Source organism: Bombus vosnesenskii, unplaced genomic scaffold, assembly GCF_011952255.1.
Source record: "Bombus vosnesenskii isolate JDL3184/JDL3185 unplaced genomic scaffold, Bvos_JDL3184-5_v1.1 scf7180000013266, whole genome shotgun sequence".
Taxonomy (NCBI): domain Eukaryota; kingdom Metazoa; phylum Arthropoda; class Insecta; order Hymenoptera; family Apidae; genus Bombus; species Bombus vosnesenskii.
Genome location: NW_022882926.1, coordinates 361,438 through 373,832, shown reverse-complemented (window position 1 = coordinate 373,832; position 12,395 = coordinate 361,438). Strand labels below are relative to the sequence as shown.

At 35.9% G+C, this 12,395-nt stretch overlaps 1 protein-coding gene across 1 annotated transcript in view; it reads right to left on the bottom strand.

Annotated features, from left to right (window-relative positions):
* The window catches only part of LOC117230204 (lachesin-like), a 94,594-nt gene extending 82,938 nt beyond the window's left edge, over positions 1-11,656 (bottom strand). The window contains exon 1 of the mRNA XM_033487366.1: positions 11,518-11,656. Coding sequence (XP_033343257.1) covers positions 11,518-11,656 — 139 coding nt within the window. The remainder of the gene's footprint in view (positions 1-11,517) is intronic.
* Positions 11,657-12,395: the final 739 nt, after the last annotated feature.

Genomic DNA, 12,395 nt, shown 5'->3' with positions numbered 1-12,395 from the left:
TTGATTCGCAAGGATATTTGTCTATTCAGGACAGGATGTTGAATTGTCTCGTTCATTCAAACAATATTTGAATTTATGCAATGCATATAAATGTTAAAATAGCAAGACGAGATCATCCTCAGTGAGAGTATCGTCTTTGACGGTCTTTGTATCATAATTGTATCTAGCATAACGTCGTGTAAAGCTATTTCTTGAGAATTCGGGGGCGTATCAACTATAATTGAAATTGGCAACGATGTAATTAACATACTAGCATCGTCTACTTCGTTTACTTATACCATTTTACTAACTGGATTTCGCTACTTATGACTTATGACAGATAATATACAAAAGAACGTGGAATGACTGACGACAAATGAACATAGTTATAGTAGAAGAATTTAATTTAAGGATTAAAATTTCTAGCAATTTCACTCCACAGTTTTACGCGCTTAACTTTCACTCGAACGATTTTCCACTTTCTCATAATTTTATAAGAAAATATTATTTACGTGTAAATACACGTCTTGATACTAAAAAAAAAAAGAAAGCAAAAATCATTCGTCTAATACTTGTATCGAGATCCTCTACAAATCTGCAAAGTTAAAAAAAGAGACTGAAATTCCCGGGTTACCGAAGTTCTCTTGTTAAACGATCATACAGGGCGCCGAATGATCAGAAATGCTCCTGAAAATTCAAAAAGCTCGCTGAAATTGATGATATATTTCCTGACTTAGTTAAATTTCAACACAAAGGAGTACCACTAAAGACGAATGAATAAAATATAAAGGACGAGACAGTTAGAAAGAAAAAGAATTTTCTCTGGACTTATGAAAAGAATTTGTCGCTGAACTTTAAAATTAGAACTTTACCAGGCTTCTTCTGTGGACTTTAAAAACTTTCTGAATATTAACAAACTTTGTTATAACTTTGGATCTTACAACTTCGAATCGCAATCGGCTTGATATTATCAAATCGTGTGCTGACAAATACGTTCGTTTTCTTTGACATATTCTCGATATGTTCTGTAACGTTTAAATACGAGTAATCGAGGAACACAGGAGTCGTAAAAGTATAATTCCATTAACGAAAAAGCACAATACGCGTGTGTAAGTTGATTTTTACGGATATCCTAATTATATGTAAAAATGTAAACCTGTCGTTCGAAACTATCTACATACAATTAATTTTCTTCAAAGAGCCTGATGATGATGAGGTTGTGCAGTAATAAAACAGAGTACAAAAGTTATGATGATGTTGAAGTACCACAGTACTTTGAGCATTTTGGGTTGTAGAAAAAAGAGCGAGATACGCACGTAATAGGGAGATAAAAATTTAATTTTATCTAATAACGTCGAGTAAAAATATTGTATAACTCGGCCACGCCACGAATTTAATGTAAATCCTTAATCAAATCAGAGTCAATTTAATTTGATTCTACCGTTTTATTAATTCTACCATTAATAGTTCTGCTCTTTTTTCTAAAACGTACGGAGATTAACATCACGGAAGTAAATCTATCAACGAAAAATCTACTTAATTCTCTTCTTCCTATTAGCGCGAATGAACGTTTCCATTGTATTATCGAAATGCTTTTCTTAAATGCTTCTCGCGAGACTTCTTGGAATGTAAATCGAATTTAAATCTAATTTCAGTTCTTTATACCCGCGTAAAATGTTTGGTATATGGAAGAAGATAATTAACACTATAATGTGCTATTAAAGTTTCATTTCTAGAATTGGAGAAAAAGTTAGCGTTTCGGTTGAAAGTAATTTGAATAATTCAAGAAAATAATTGTCAAGAGATAGTAAAAAATCAAGCGACACTTGTAATTGTTTTTTCTGGCGTTTCTTCTTTTTCCATTTTTCTCTACATTTGTTTTCTTATCGCGTCGTATTCCGCCGTCAAGTCGTTAAACCTATAAATTAAAGCACAGACTTCCTACGAACTAATTTATCAGACAATGTATTTTCTGCGACTAATCTATCTTTTAGAATTTGTAAATGTAATTGCTGTGCTCTGGTCAACGCTTGTAGCGTTAAAGTCATCGTCCGTCAGGAACGTATTTCCCAGGCTCACGAAAAACACGACAAGCTTTTCTTTAGAGATCCTCTGTATTGGAGGATTTAGGTGGGCACAGTAAACAGAAGATTCATAGTGTTTTAAATTAAACTTTATCATCCTATAACAATACATATGTTCCGCTTAGACATTGCATTGTGTATATGCAGATACGTTGAACATTATACCCATTGTCCCTTATTTTCCCTCAGAAATATTTCCTTTAACCTGCTAAATATCATTCCTTTTTTCGACTATGTAAAACTATTTCTTATTTAACGCTTTAACTTTTTTAACTATTTGGTTGACTAGCGCCTGAACTTTTTCAACTATATAGAAACGATACAGAGATTGGAAACTTTTTCGCATTATCAGAATCGCTATCGAAAATAGTGATTCAGTAGATAACACATGTATTTATTCTGGTTTAGGGGATCTATAATTAAAGTTAATGTACGTATATCCCTTTTTGAGAATATTGCGTTATTGGTAGGAGGATCGCTCTTAGATACACCATTTCCTATGGAAATGTTAGACAGATTTGAGTTCTTATCGTTAATGACAAAGTGCAAGACCATTTCGTACGATAGAAATTGTTATCTACCGTACCGTACGTATGTGTAGTAATGTTTCCACTTATAATATTAGCACTTTCTTGTATTAGTCAATTTCTGCTTCTTCATCTAAAATCAACGAAAAATAATGATAAAAATGTACAAGTTCAAGTATATTTAATATTCGTTAACTTCTTGTTCAACAGCCAAAGATTCATTCCCTCAATTGCCATCTAAATTAGCAGAACGATGTGTGCCGTGCAGAATGACATTATATGAATTACGTATGATGCAGAGCTTTGAAGATTTTAATTATCATTCAACGTGTATTCATACCTTTTTATATTGTTCGCCAAGGTAAAATATTCTCAGTTTCTCAGGAGTTCTCGAAAGTCGAGACTTTAGGATATTTAAACGTCGACAAGATTCAAATAACACCGAGTCGAAACTCCATGACGATTGATTTAATCGAAAACTTGCCGGCGAAGGCATTGAATTCCCAATACCGGTCGTACCAGCGGTACCATTACTAATGAATCATTTCCAACTTTGGACACAACGGCAGTTGGAACATAGACGAACGTTCCAGTTACCACTGCCGATCGTACAGTTTCACTGGCAAAAAAAATATGATCGATCGTGGCACAGTCCACGCTGTGCTTGGAACGACGAAAATAAATTTGGCAAACGATCCATTTCCCCCGAGAAACGTGGAAATTCATATCGGTGGTTTGCGCGTTTAAGTTTTCTTAATAACAACAATCGAAACTTTTTACGTTTCGTCAATTTTCCACACGTTATGTCTATTTCTTTAATATCATCGGCTACGATTTACCGTTAAATTCTAATCGCTGCATTCCAATGCTGCAAAATATGACACTGTTTCCTCAAACAAATTTTCATTCGTCAAAATATCATTAAACGTCAATTAATATTATCATATTAAATAGTCGATATAAAATGACACCGAGCTTTTGTACATAGGTCTCGATTAAGCAGGCTGATCACTGACTCAGTATAATTTCTTCAAATCACGTTTATTCTCCTATCATCGTTTAAACCCACTGAATTTAAATTATAACACTATTCTTTGTTACGAACTTTTTGAATATTCCACCAGTACTTCAAAGAGAATACATGCCGCGCACTATGCGTATTCAACGGGCGTATTCCTATACGAGACTCTTGGCTCGCAAAACTTTGTGGACATGGCTTCCAATGAAACGGTTTATAACACTTCATTACGAAACTTTATTGTAATACTTCATTTCATTGAACACATATTTAATACGGCTCGACATATACATATGGTAGTAACAACTATTACGTTTCAGGAATTCATTTCATTTATCTTTTGGTTGGATTTTATTTCGCTTTCAGTCAGAACTTCGTAAAATCACAGATTATACACATTCGTCTCGCTATGGACTCCTTTCTAAAGAAAATCAATGGCAACTATAAGCAAACAACATCTCTTTGCTTTTAATATTATTTTACGTATTCAAATTTTTAATCTTGAGAGACTTCTCTTTCGTCGTGATATTAGATTGACCGTTTCCTTTTAACGCGACTCGTATTATTTATATCTTTATTTCTTTTATCCTAACTGTCTATATCCTTTTTCTTGAGTATTTCGTCTTTCATTGTTTATATTCGTACACATTTCTCTTTAATATCAAATTTCATTTTCTTCTTTTTGTAAGCTTTACATTAACGAATTCGCGATTAAAGCTTTTCGAGTTTGGTTCAGGCCAAAAAATAGACAAAGCGAATAGAAGTAGGCGAGAGAGTAGAAATTTCGTCGCGTAAAGTGAACAACGCATGAGAGTGATCATTTACATTGGAAATAATAGAATTTGTATTCTCCATCGATTAAAAACATACAGTTCAAAATAGTTTGATCGTGTTTATACCCAGACCCGTTCTAATCGAGGAAATCTAAACAATTTGTTGCAGCACGTTCTATCGAGAGAAAATAATTCATATATATATGTTAGTACATTGTTCGTCGGTTGTCAGCAGAGGAGACGCGATGTCTTTGTTCTCCCACCCAGCTTCAGCCACTGTATTTATTTCGCTAACCAGAGTTGAGCTCAAAAAACAACGGTACTTCGCTTCAACTATCTCCGAGAATTGTGAACAGAGGGGCGTAACGGAATCGCTATTAACGAGCCTTTTTCAGCTGATATTAACGAAGCATTGTTATATTTTAAAGCCCATATCTTTAGCGTAAATCGTATGTGGTGGTAGAAAAATGTACAAAAAAAAAATAAGGAATAAAAACAAAATATCTTCAGTTGTAAACATTTTCGATCGATTGAGGAAGGAATGTCGAAAGTTTGATTTGTTACCAGTTGCAAGGAAAATCGCTCAATTGCACAGGCAGATCAGCCATCACATAAAGTAATTTATCGTCGCCTATCTAATCGTTCTTGTGTCGTTAAGTGTTACATTCGAATCAGCTCGGATCGCAAAGTAGCATTTCCTATATAGCATAAAAAGCTTTCATCTGCTTAAAAGCACAGCATACAAATGGGGATAAAAATCAGACCGATGTCAACGTATTTACATTATCATATGTAGTTTAAATATAAATTCGTTCACATATCCATAACAGCAATGAGTATCGATACACTGCGTTGTCTGCACAGAGATGAGATTCTCGGCATAAATGTTTTGCCGATCAGAAGATGATTACATGCTGCTCATACATGTGGCTAACGATGTGGTTATTCACAGGTAACGTATTGCCTTCCATGTGACAGATAACGAAAAATTAATAGAGTTATGTCGTCCGATGTCAATATGTTAGGTGTGCGGTAAACAGCATCCACGCGTGAACAATTGGACATCTAAACGTCGCCGGTCTGATGCAGTGCTGTTAAATGGATGTTAGCCTTAAATCTTCTAGCAAACGCTCTAACAAACACCATGACTCATGCATGCCTAGTCAATTTCGCTGTCCTTCCCTCCATCATCCTTCTCTGCATCGCTCTTCTCTATCGCGCTACTGTATTTGCTCATGACAGTTCCCCCGATTCGACGCCTTTCTTCTCTCACAATTTCCCTTCAATTTTCTACGATTCTGTAATTAAATGCTTTTCGAGTAATTAATATTCGTACCTCGTTGTCTTTTCTGCAAATTTTCAACATCCATCAACCTTCGACATACATCGCCGAACACAATATACCTTTTACACATACGTCGACAAAACAACGTATCACTATTCGATACAATGTTAAACAATCATTCTGCCAATTTTATACTATCGCAACGTTTGATTATAACGATTACAACGCCTTCGTGTAGTAGCTATTCACGATATGATATCTTGACTACGTGATTTTGTGAAACATATATTTTGGATACGTATTACATCTCTACTCTCGTTATAATTTACTTTCACGAAACAATGTAAAAGTATAGTAGTATATTGCTTTTGAAAGATGCGCTCGATCGAAGATGCATTCTAAAATTTGGATGATGTAACACGATAACGTGTCAGGTTACACTTTTCCAGATATTGTCGTGATGATCTTACAACGTATTGTTTCATTTGGAAATATAGAAGCATAGTATTATAGAATACATCCATACCATAATGATATTATTCGAGCGAAATTATTTAACAGAAATATTAGAAATTGTACGTAATTCTACTCCGCGTATTATGCACAGATTTAGCCTTGAAAGGTGAACAAAGTCAGGTAGTGCGAGATTATGCGAATTGCTTCGAATGCCAGGAGTAAATTTGGGAGCGGATAGAGTTTCACTGGCAAAGGTGGAAAGTTCGTAGCCTCGAGGCTTGTTGGAAATTTTCCTTCTCCCTCTAAAGTGTAAAATAACTTCCACGTATAAGTAACTAATTTACATCGTCTTGGCGAAACATAATAATATTATTTAATAGGAGATTGAAATAAATGCAGGAAAGTGAAAACGAAAAAATATAAAAAGCATAGATGTTTAAAAAGTAGGCACGAAAATATATTTATAAATATAAAGCGATAGGAAAGGTGCCAAATACATTAGATGCGTGATGAACATTTGAAACTGGTAATAGTAAAATAATTTTAAATTAAATGTAAACAAATTTCAATTAAATTATATCGATATATTGCATCTCAGGCTTGAATCTACCATATTAAAAACTGCAACATCTTATTATTCCAATTATTTCATATTGTCGCGATATAGAAAATATTACAGTAATTCGTTTCTTATTGCGTTGACAATAGGATTTAAAAGTATGTTCGTCACGAAGTTCAATGAAATTACCTCGACAGAATTAATAAAGTGAACCTGGTTTCTATCGAAGTGTATAGAATGCGCGTTATCTTTAACATGCAATTCCCTGGACAAGGTTCCTTGTATGTAGGCGAACTGTAATACCGAGCGATATTAAATTTCTTCATCAAGCTTCTCATTAAGTAGTCAGCCTCAATTCACTAACCGATTCGGTATTGTAAAAGAAAACGCTCCAACTTAATAAAACAATAAACAAAGAAATTTCGGAAATTTCTAAAAGACTAAAGCACGTAATTTATATTAAAAAAGCGAAGTTGTGGAAAGAACCAGTAAAGAAAAGCATTTACATACATACGACGAAAAAAAGAAACCTATATTACAGTAAATTATACTTGCAACATATAGTGGTTCGCGAAGATATTCGTATTAGAAAATTTTTACGTATACACATGAGACATAAAACATTTTGAAATTCCATTAGCACCAGTACCATTATACTGGTAATGAGACGCGATTATCGTGACTATATTCGTAAAACTTGAAAAGAATCTACAAATGCATACATATAGAAGTTGCAAGATATTTGTTGGAAGCACACACTTGGTGAACATCATCAAAATATTTGAACAGTCAATTGTTTGTTATATTAACGAGCCACGATATTTAGTGAGATACTTTTGGTACCAATTGTATGCTTCAGAATATTATTCATATTGTATAGCAATTTTTCTTCGCGTGTATGTTTGCGATAAATGGCTTAATTTTAATCATGTCGTAATTTTTACATATACATTTTCAAACTGTACTATTGTAATCGCGATAGCCGTATCTCGTTACGGTATTAACGAAATAACAGAAAATTTCGTACGATGCACATTATATGTTCATAAAAATTTTCTTTGGCGAGCCTTCGAATACTTTCGTGAACCGCTGTACATCGAAGGCATTTAAGACTTTGGCACGTTAAATTCTTCTGCGTTTAAATGTTCAGCTCTTACGCGTACATGCCTAACACACGCGATTTGTACCGTAAAAGAAAAACACAGCTTCGTACCAAGTATCTAATCTTGCGACAAGTAAATTCGACAATTTAGGAGTTTGCTCGTAAGATCTGGAAAATTCATGCTATCGGTTGGCACCGAAGTTTTCTTAATAACGAATCCCGAATTCCGATCGTTTCACGAAGTAGGTCGCATTGCATGCGATTTCCTGTAGTTGCGTTTCGTGTGTTCTCGCCTTTTCTATTTTCTAAATTCTCTCCCTTCGCTCCTTTCCCTATACACACTTGCCGCTACTCTAAGTAGCCTCTGTAACGTAGCAAGGTAAACCGCGCGCCGTCTTACGATACAACTTGTTCCCATATGCAAACTACGTACATGTAAAAAAACACGGCGGGAAGTTACCCTATGGCGAGGCGACTAGAGAAAAAATGCATACCGCGTGTATGTGGACAGAACTGTGCGAAAGGTGAATGAAAAGAGGCTTGTCTGTGTGTGCAACGACTATATCAGGTGCGTTCTAGCTTTATGCATGATTCGGAAGCTTGTTTATTAAGAATGTTTTACAAATTGTTTGGTATAATTGGTGTTACCGATAATTTGATATAATTAAATCACTATTTCCGATTTTTCGTATAGAAAAACAGATTCTGATGTAACAAAATAGGAGCAGACGTTTATCCGCATCAGTTTATCCACGTTACCTGATTGCTATATTACATCGATGAGTATCTGCTCAATCACTCTTTTCTCATTTTGTTTGAAAGTATAATTAATATAATAAAGAAGATCTACTTTTCCTCTACGCAATAATCATGACGTGATATGATGTTTGAATGAATTTTTAAAATGTTTTTTTACATAGTAGCTACTTGTTTTATATGTTAATGTGTAGTAATGGTAAACATATATCAGACAAATCGGAACATACAGTATATATAAGGAGATTTATGTAAATGGGAAATAATTGTAGTTAGAAAAAAGTATTAAAGGGAAAAATATTAAGAATGCTCGTTCCAAAGCGATTAAGCGACGCAATTTTCTTGGATGCATAATTATAGCTACTCCTCTTTCCGCATCCGTTTCAAGCGGCAACATTCTCAAGTTATCTGTTCCAACTTATATGTGCTATGCACGTATCTACCTGTACCTATCTAGCTCTCCGATTGGAGAAATAGATAAAGAATGAGAAATAAACAAACATAAGTCTCACGAGGTTATGAAGTTCAGAAATCGAATAAATAGAAGACATGGCCAATCACATCTTTCTAGTGGGAATTTGAACTGTCACTAAGAACTTTGTTATAGAACTTCAACTCGTCTTCGCAACGATAAAGCTTAATTTTCTACAAAAGTTTTCTTGACAACCTGACAAGCCACCTTCTATTATTTGCATCTCCGCACGCGTGCATGCTAAACGTGGGAAATATGAAAGTATGCGAATGAGTAGGAAAAAAATATCTATACTTTTGCCAAACATTATATATAATTATATTTATATATATAATCGTATATATACTGTAATATCACTCATTCGAAAGAGAATTATTCATAACGTTCTCCTTTAGTATCTCTATTTTCGGTTATTGTTTATTGATTAATCCTAGATTGCACGCGTGAACAAAAGTCACATCAGTGCGCACGCCGGGTCTGTCAGGCTTATTACCCTCTCTTCCTCAATTTAATTATTATTCTATCAGTAATCATCCAGACTGAAAGATATATTTTTTATTATTTAATGTTAACGGCTCAAAGAATTTTAGTAAAAAAGTGTAGTTAAAGAAAATGTATATTTTTAGGCCCAACGTGTGTTCTGTGGAGTCGATAATCTCGTAAAAGAATTCAATAAAATGTACAAATTTAATTATAAGCGCAAGCATTTTTAGTTAACCGTTATAACAATCACTCCTGGTTACTCTTCACGTTGTTTGGAACATATCAATGCATATCGTAGGCAGAATGCAACGAATGTTTCTTACCGGATACGTTTAAAACAAAACGGATAAGAGGGCGAGAACGGAATGATACAAAAATAAAGGAAGAAGAAAGAGGGAGGGAGAGGGAGACGCTAAAACTTGAGGAAATACGGTAAGCAGTGGCACATGGCACGTCTTGTTTCTGTGGTAAAAAGTGTAGCGGCTGTGAAATGACTTTTTGCCCGTGGGCTCGAAACGGTGAAGGGTTGAACGATCGCCTCCAGGCAGTACATTTTGGATCTTTTTTGGCGTAAGTTGACCTTACGTGTTAGAAGCGAAAGTTTGGATCGTTCGTTAAGCTGAACGCTTTACGTACTGTGGATTACGACACTTGCCGTTCGTAATTTTCTACCCTTTCTTCCCTCTTGCTTCAGTTTGCTCTTAATTAACCACGATCTTCGTGTTTTTCTATCTGACGAAATTTTTCGTACTTCTCTCTTACTCCCTTCTCGTCTACGTTATACACGTTATATCGAAATCATGATTTTCCTTAGATAAACTTGATCCTTTTATAATATTTTCTTCAATGTTGGCAAAGATTCAATATATTAATAATATCTCGCTTACTTTCTTCTTGCTTTTTCATTATTTCTACCAATATCATACATAGGGAACACGAGATTTCCGATTAATTTCCGATTATGATACTTGTCTAACGTGTAAAAGTAGCAGATAGTTAAACAAACGTTTAGGTTGATGAAACGCCTGTAGAACAACAATTGCCGATATCCTGTCGATCGAAGGTACTTGTCATGAGGTATGCAAGTATAAATAGGGATTTTTGGCGCGGTTTCTCTTACGAAGCCATCGAAAAACTGTCGAACTAGTTGAGTAGCGATAGACATTTACCGATGGCCTGTCAAAAATTCATTTTCGCGCTTTTCACCTGTCAATACGCGTTACTGTATGCATTCCATGCGCGTTCTCATTCACAAATCATATGGTAGGTACGTTGACTTCCTGTTGCAAACGAAACTGCTCTATTCCTACTAAACTAGTCTCTCCATTGTATATAAAAAGTTGACGATTTGCTACTTTGAAAAGCATATTGCGTGATTCGCTCGTTCGTTTACGATTAAATGTTGCTGACATTTGCGTGTAAAGTATTCGGGTTAGTTGATTTTGTCATGAAGATCTGAGGTATGTATATATATATACATATATATATGTATAACTTTCGTACGATACATAAATACCCGCTTTTAACCATGAAGACGTATCTGGGCCGTTAATTTCTATTTAGTGCTTATTCTTGTGCCTTGTCTTGTCTTGTTTTATTACATAAATTTACATGCTTATCGACTTATGCGTTGTTTCAAAGTTCCATCGTCACATTATCGAAACATTATACGTGTCATCGAGGAGTCACATAGCATATAAATCGATGTTTCGCGAATGATTAACGATTAATTGAAAGTTCGACGACGTTCGTTACTACCAACGTTTTATTACGATTATCGATCTATATCGATTAACCCGCAGCGAGCAACGTACGTGGCAAAGGGGGCAATAATCGATTTCTTATCGATAAACCATTTACTCTGTTCGTCCGATCGCGCTTTCTTTCTCCAACAAAGAACAATAACAGAGAAAGGGCTAACGCGTAAAGGTTGGAAAGAAAGGGAAAATTATGTAATATTCCTGTACACATGATACGTGACACCGGCGAGACAAAGAAAAGAGTAGTTGGCAAATATTTTTACCTTGATGAAGGCCAGAACGATCAACATTGTGTCCATTGACGTGTCCCATGCTGTCGATTCCGATAAACGTCAAAAGAGACGTTAACGAAGCGATCATCGAGATCGTCCTCGAAGCTTTAACGGCACGAGCTGCTGGCATTCCTGCTTGCCGGTTCTTTCTTGACGAAAATCGTAGATCGTGTCAGTGAAACGCTGCTAAACCTCAGATATAGGAGAGTACAAAGACGTATCGTGATGCAACCGTTCTATTAATCGTATCACTTTGTTTCGCAAATCGGTCCTCGATTAGCGCACCTGGTGCCGCTCGGAGCGCCTTCTGCGTGCGAGGCACGTGCTCCGAGCAGTTCCCGGCCGAACGACTCCGCTCATCTTCGCGTTCTTTCTTCTTCTCGGCTTGTTTTTCTCTCGGCCACGGGTCCAGTAATATGTACGTAGATCCACGGATTACAATGTTAATAATCACACTGATAGTATTTGTCTAGAAACGCAAGCACTGAGGGTAATGTTTCAAGAATAAATGGAGACGCATTGAATTGTCATGGAATAAATTATTCTTGCACAGACGTTAACCGTGAAGCTTGTAAATATTCAAAGTTAACACTGACACTGAACGATACGTTTACTCGTCGTATAGATAAGGAAGAGGGTCCACGACAAGCTCTCCTTCCCGAGGCTGGTCCTGGTCCCTCTGTCCCGGGCCGTAGACTGTCTGCTACCTGGAAATCCTCGGTGTACGGAGTATGCTCCTGCCTCCACCTCCACCTCCACCTCCACCGTCCACCTACAACCCCTCCTCCGAAGGCACCACTTCCACCCACCGCCACTCGCCGCCGATAAACTTCCTACGGGCACCCTCTGACATACACCCCCTCGCTTCC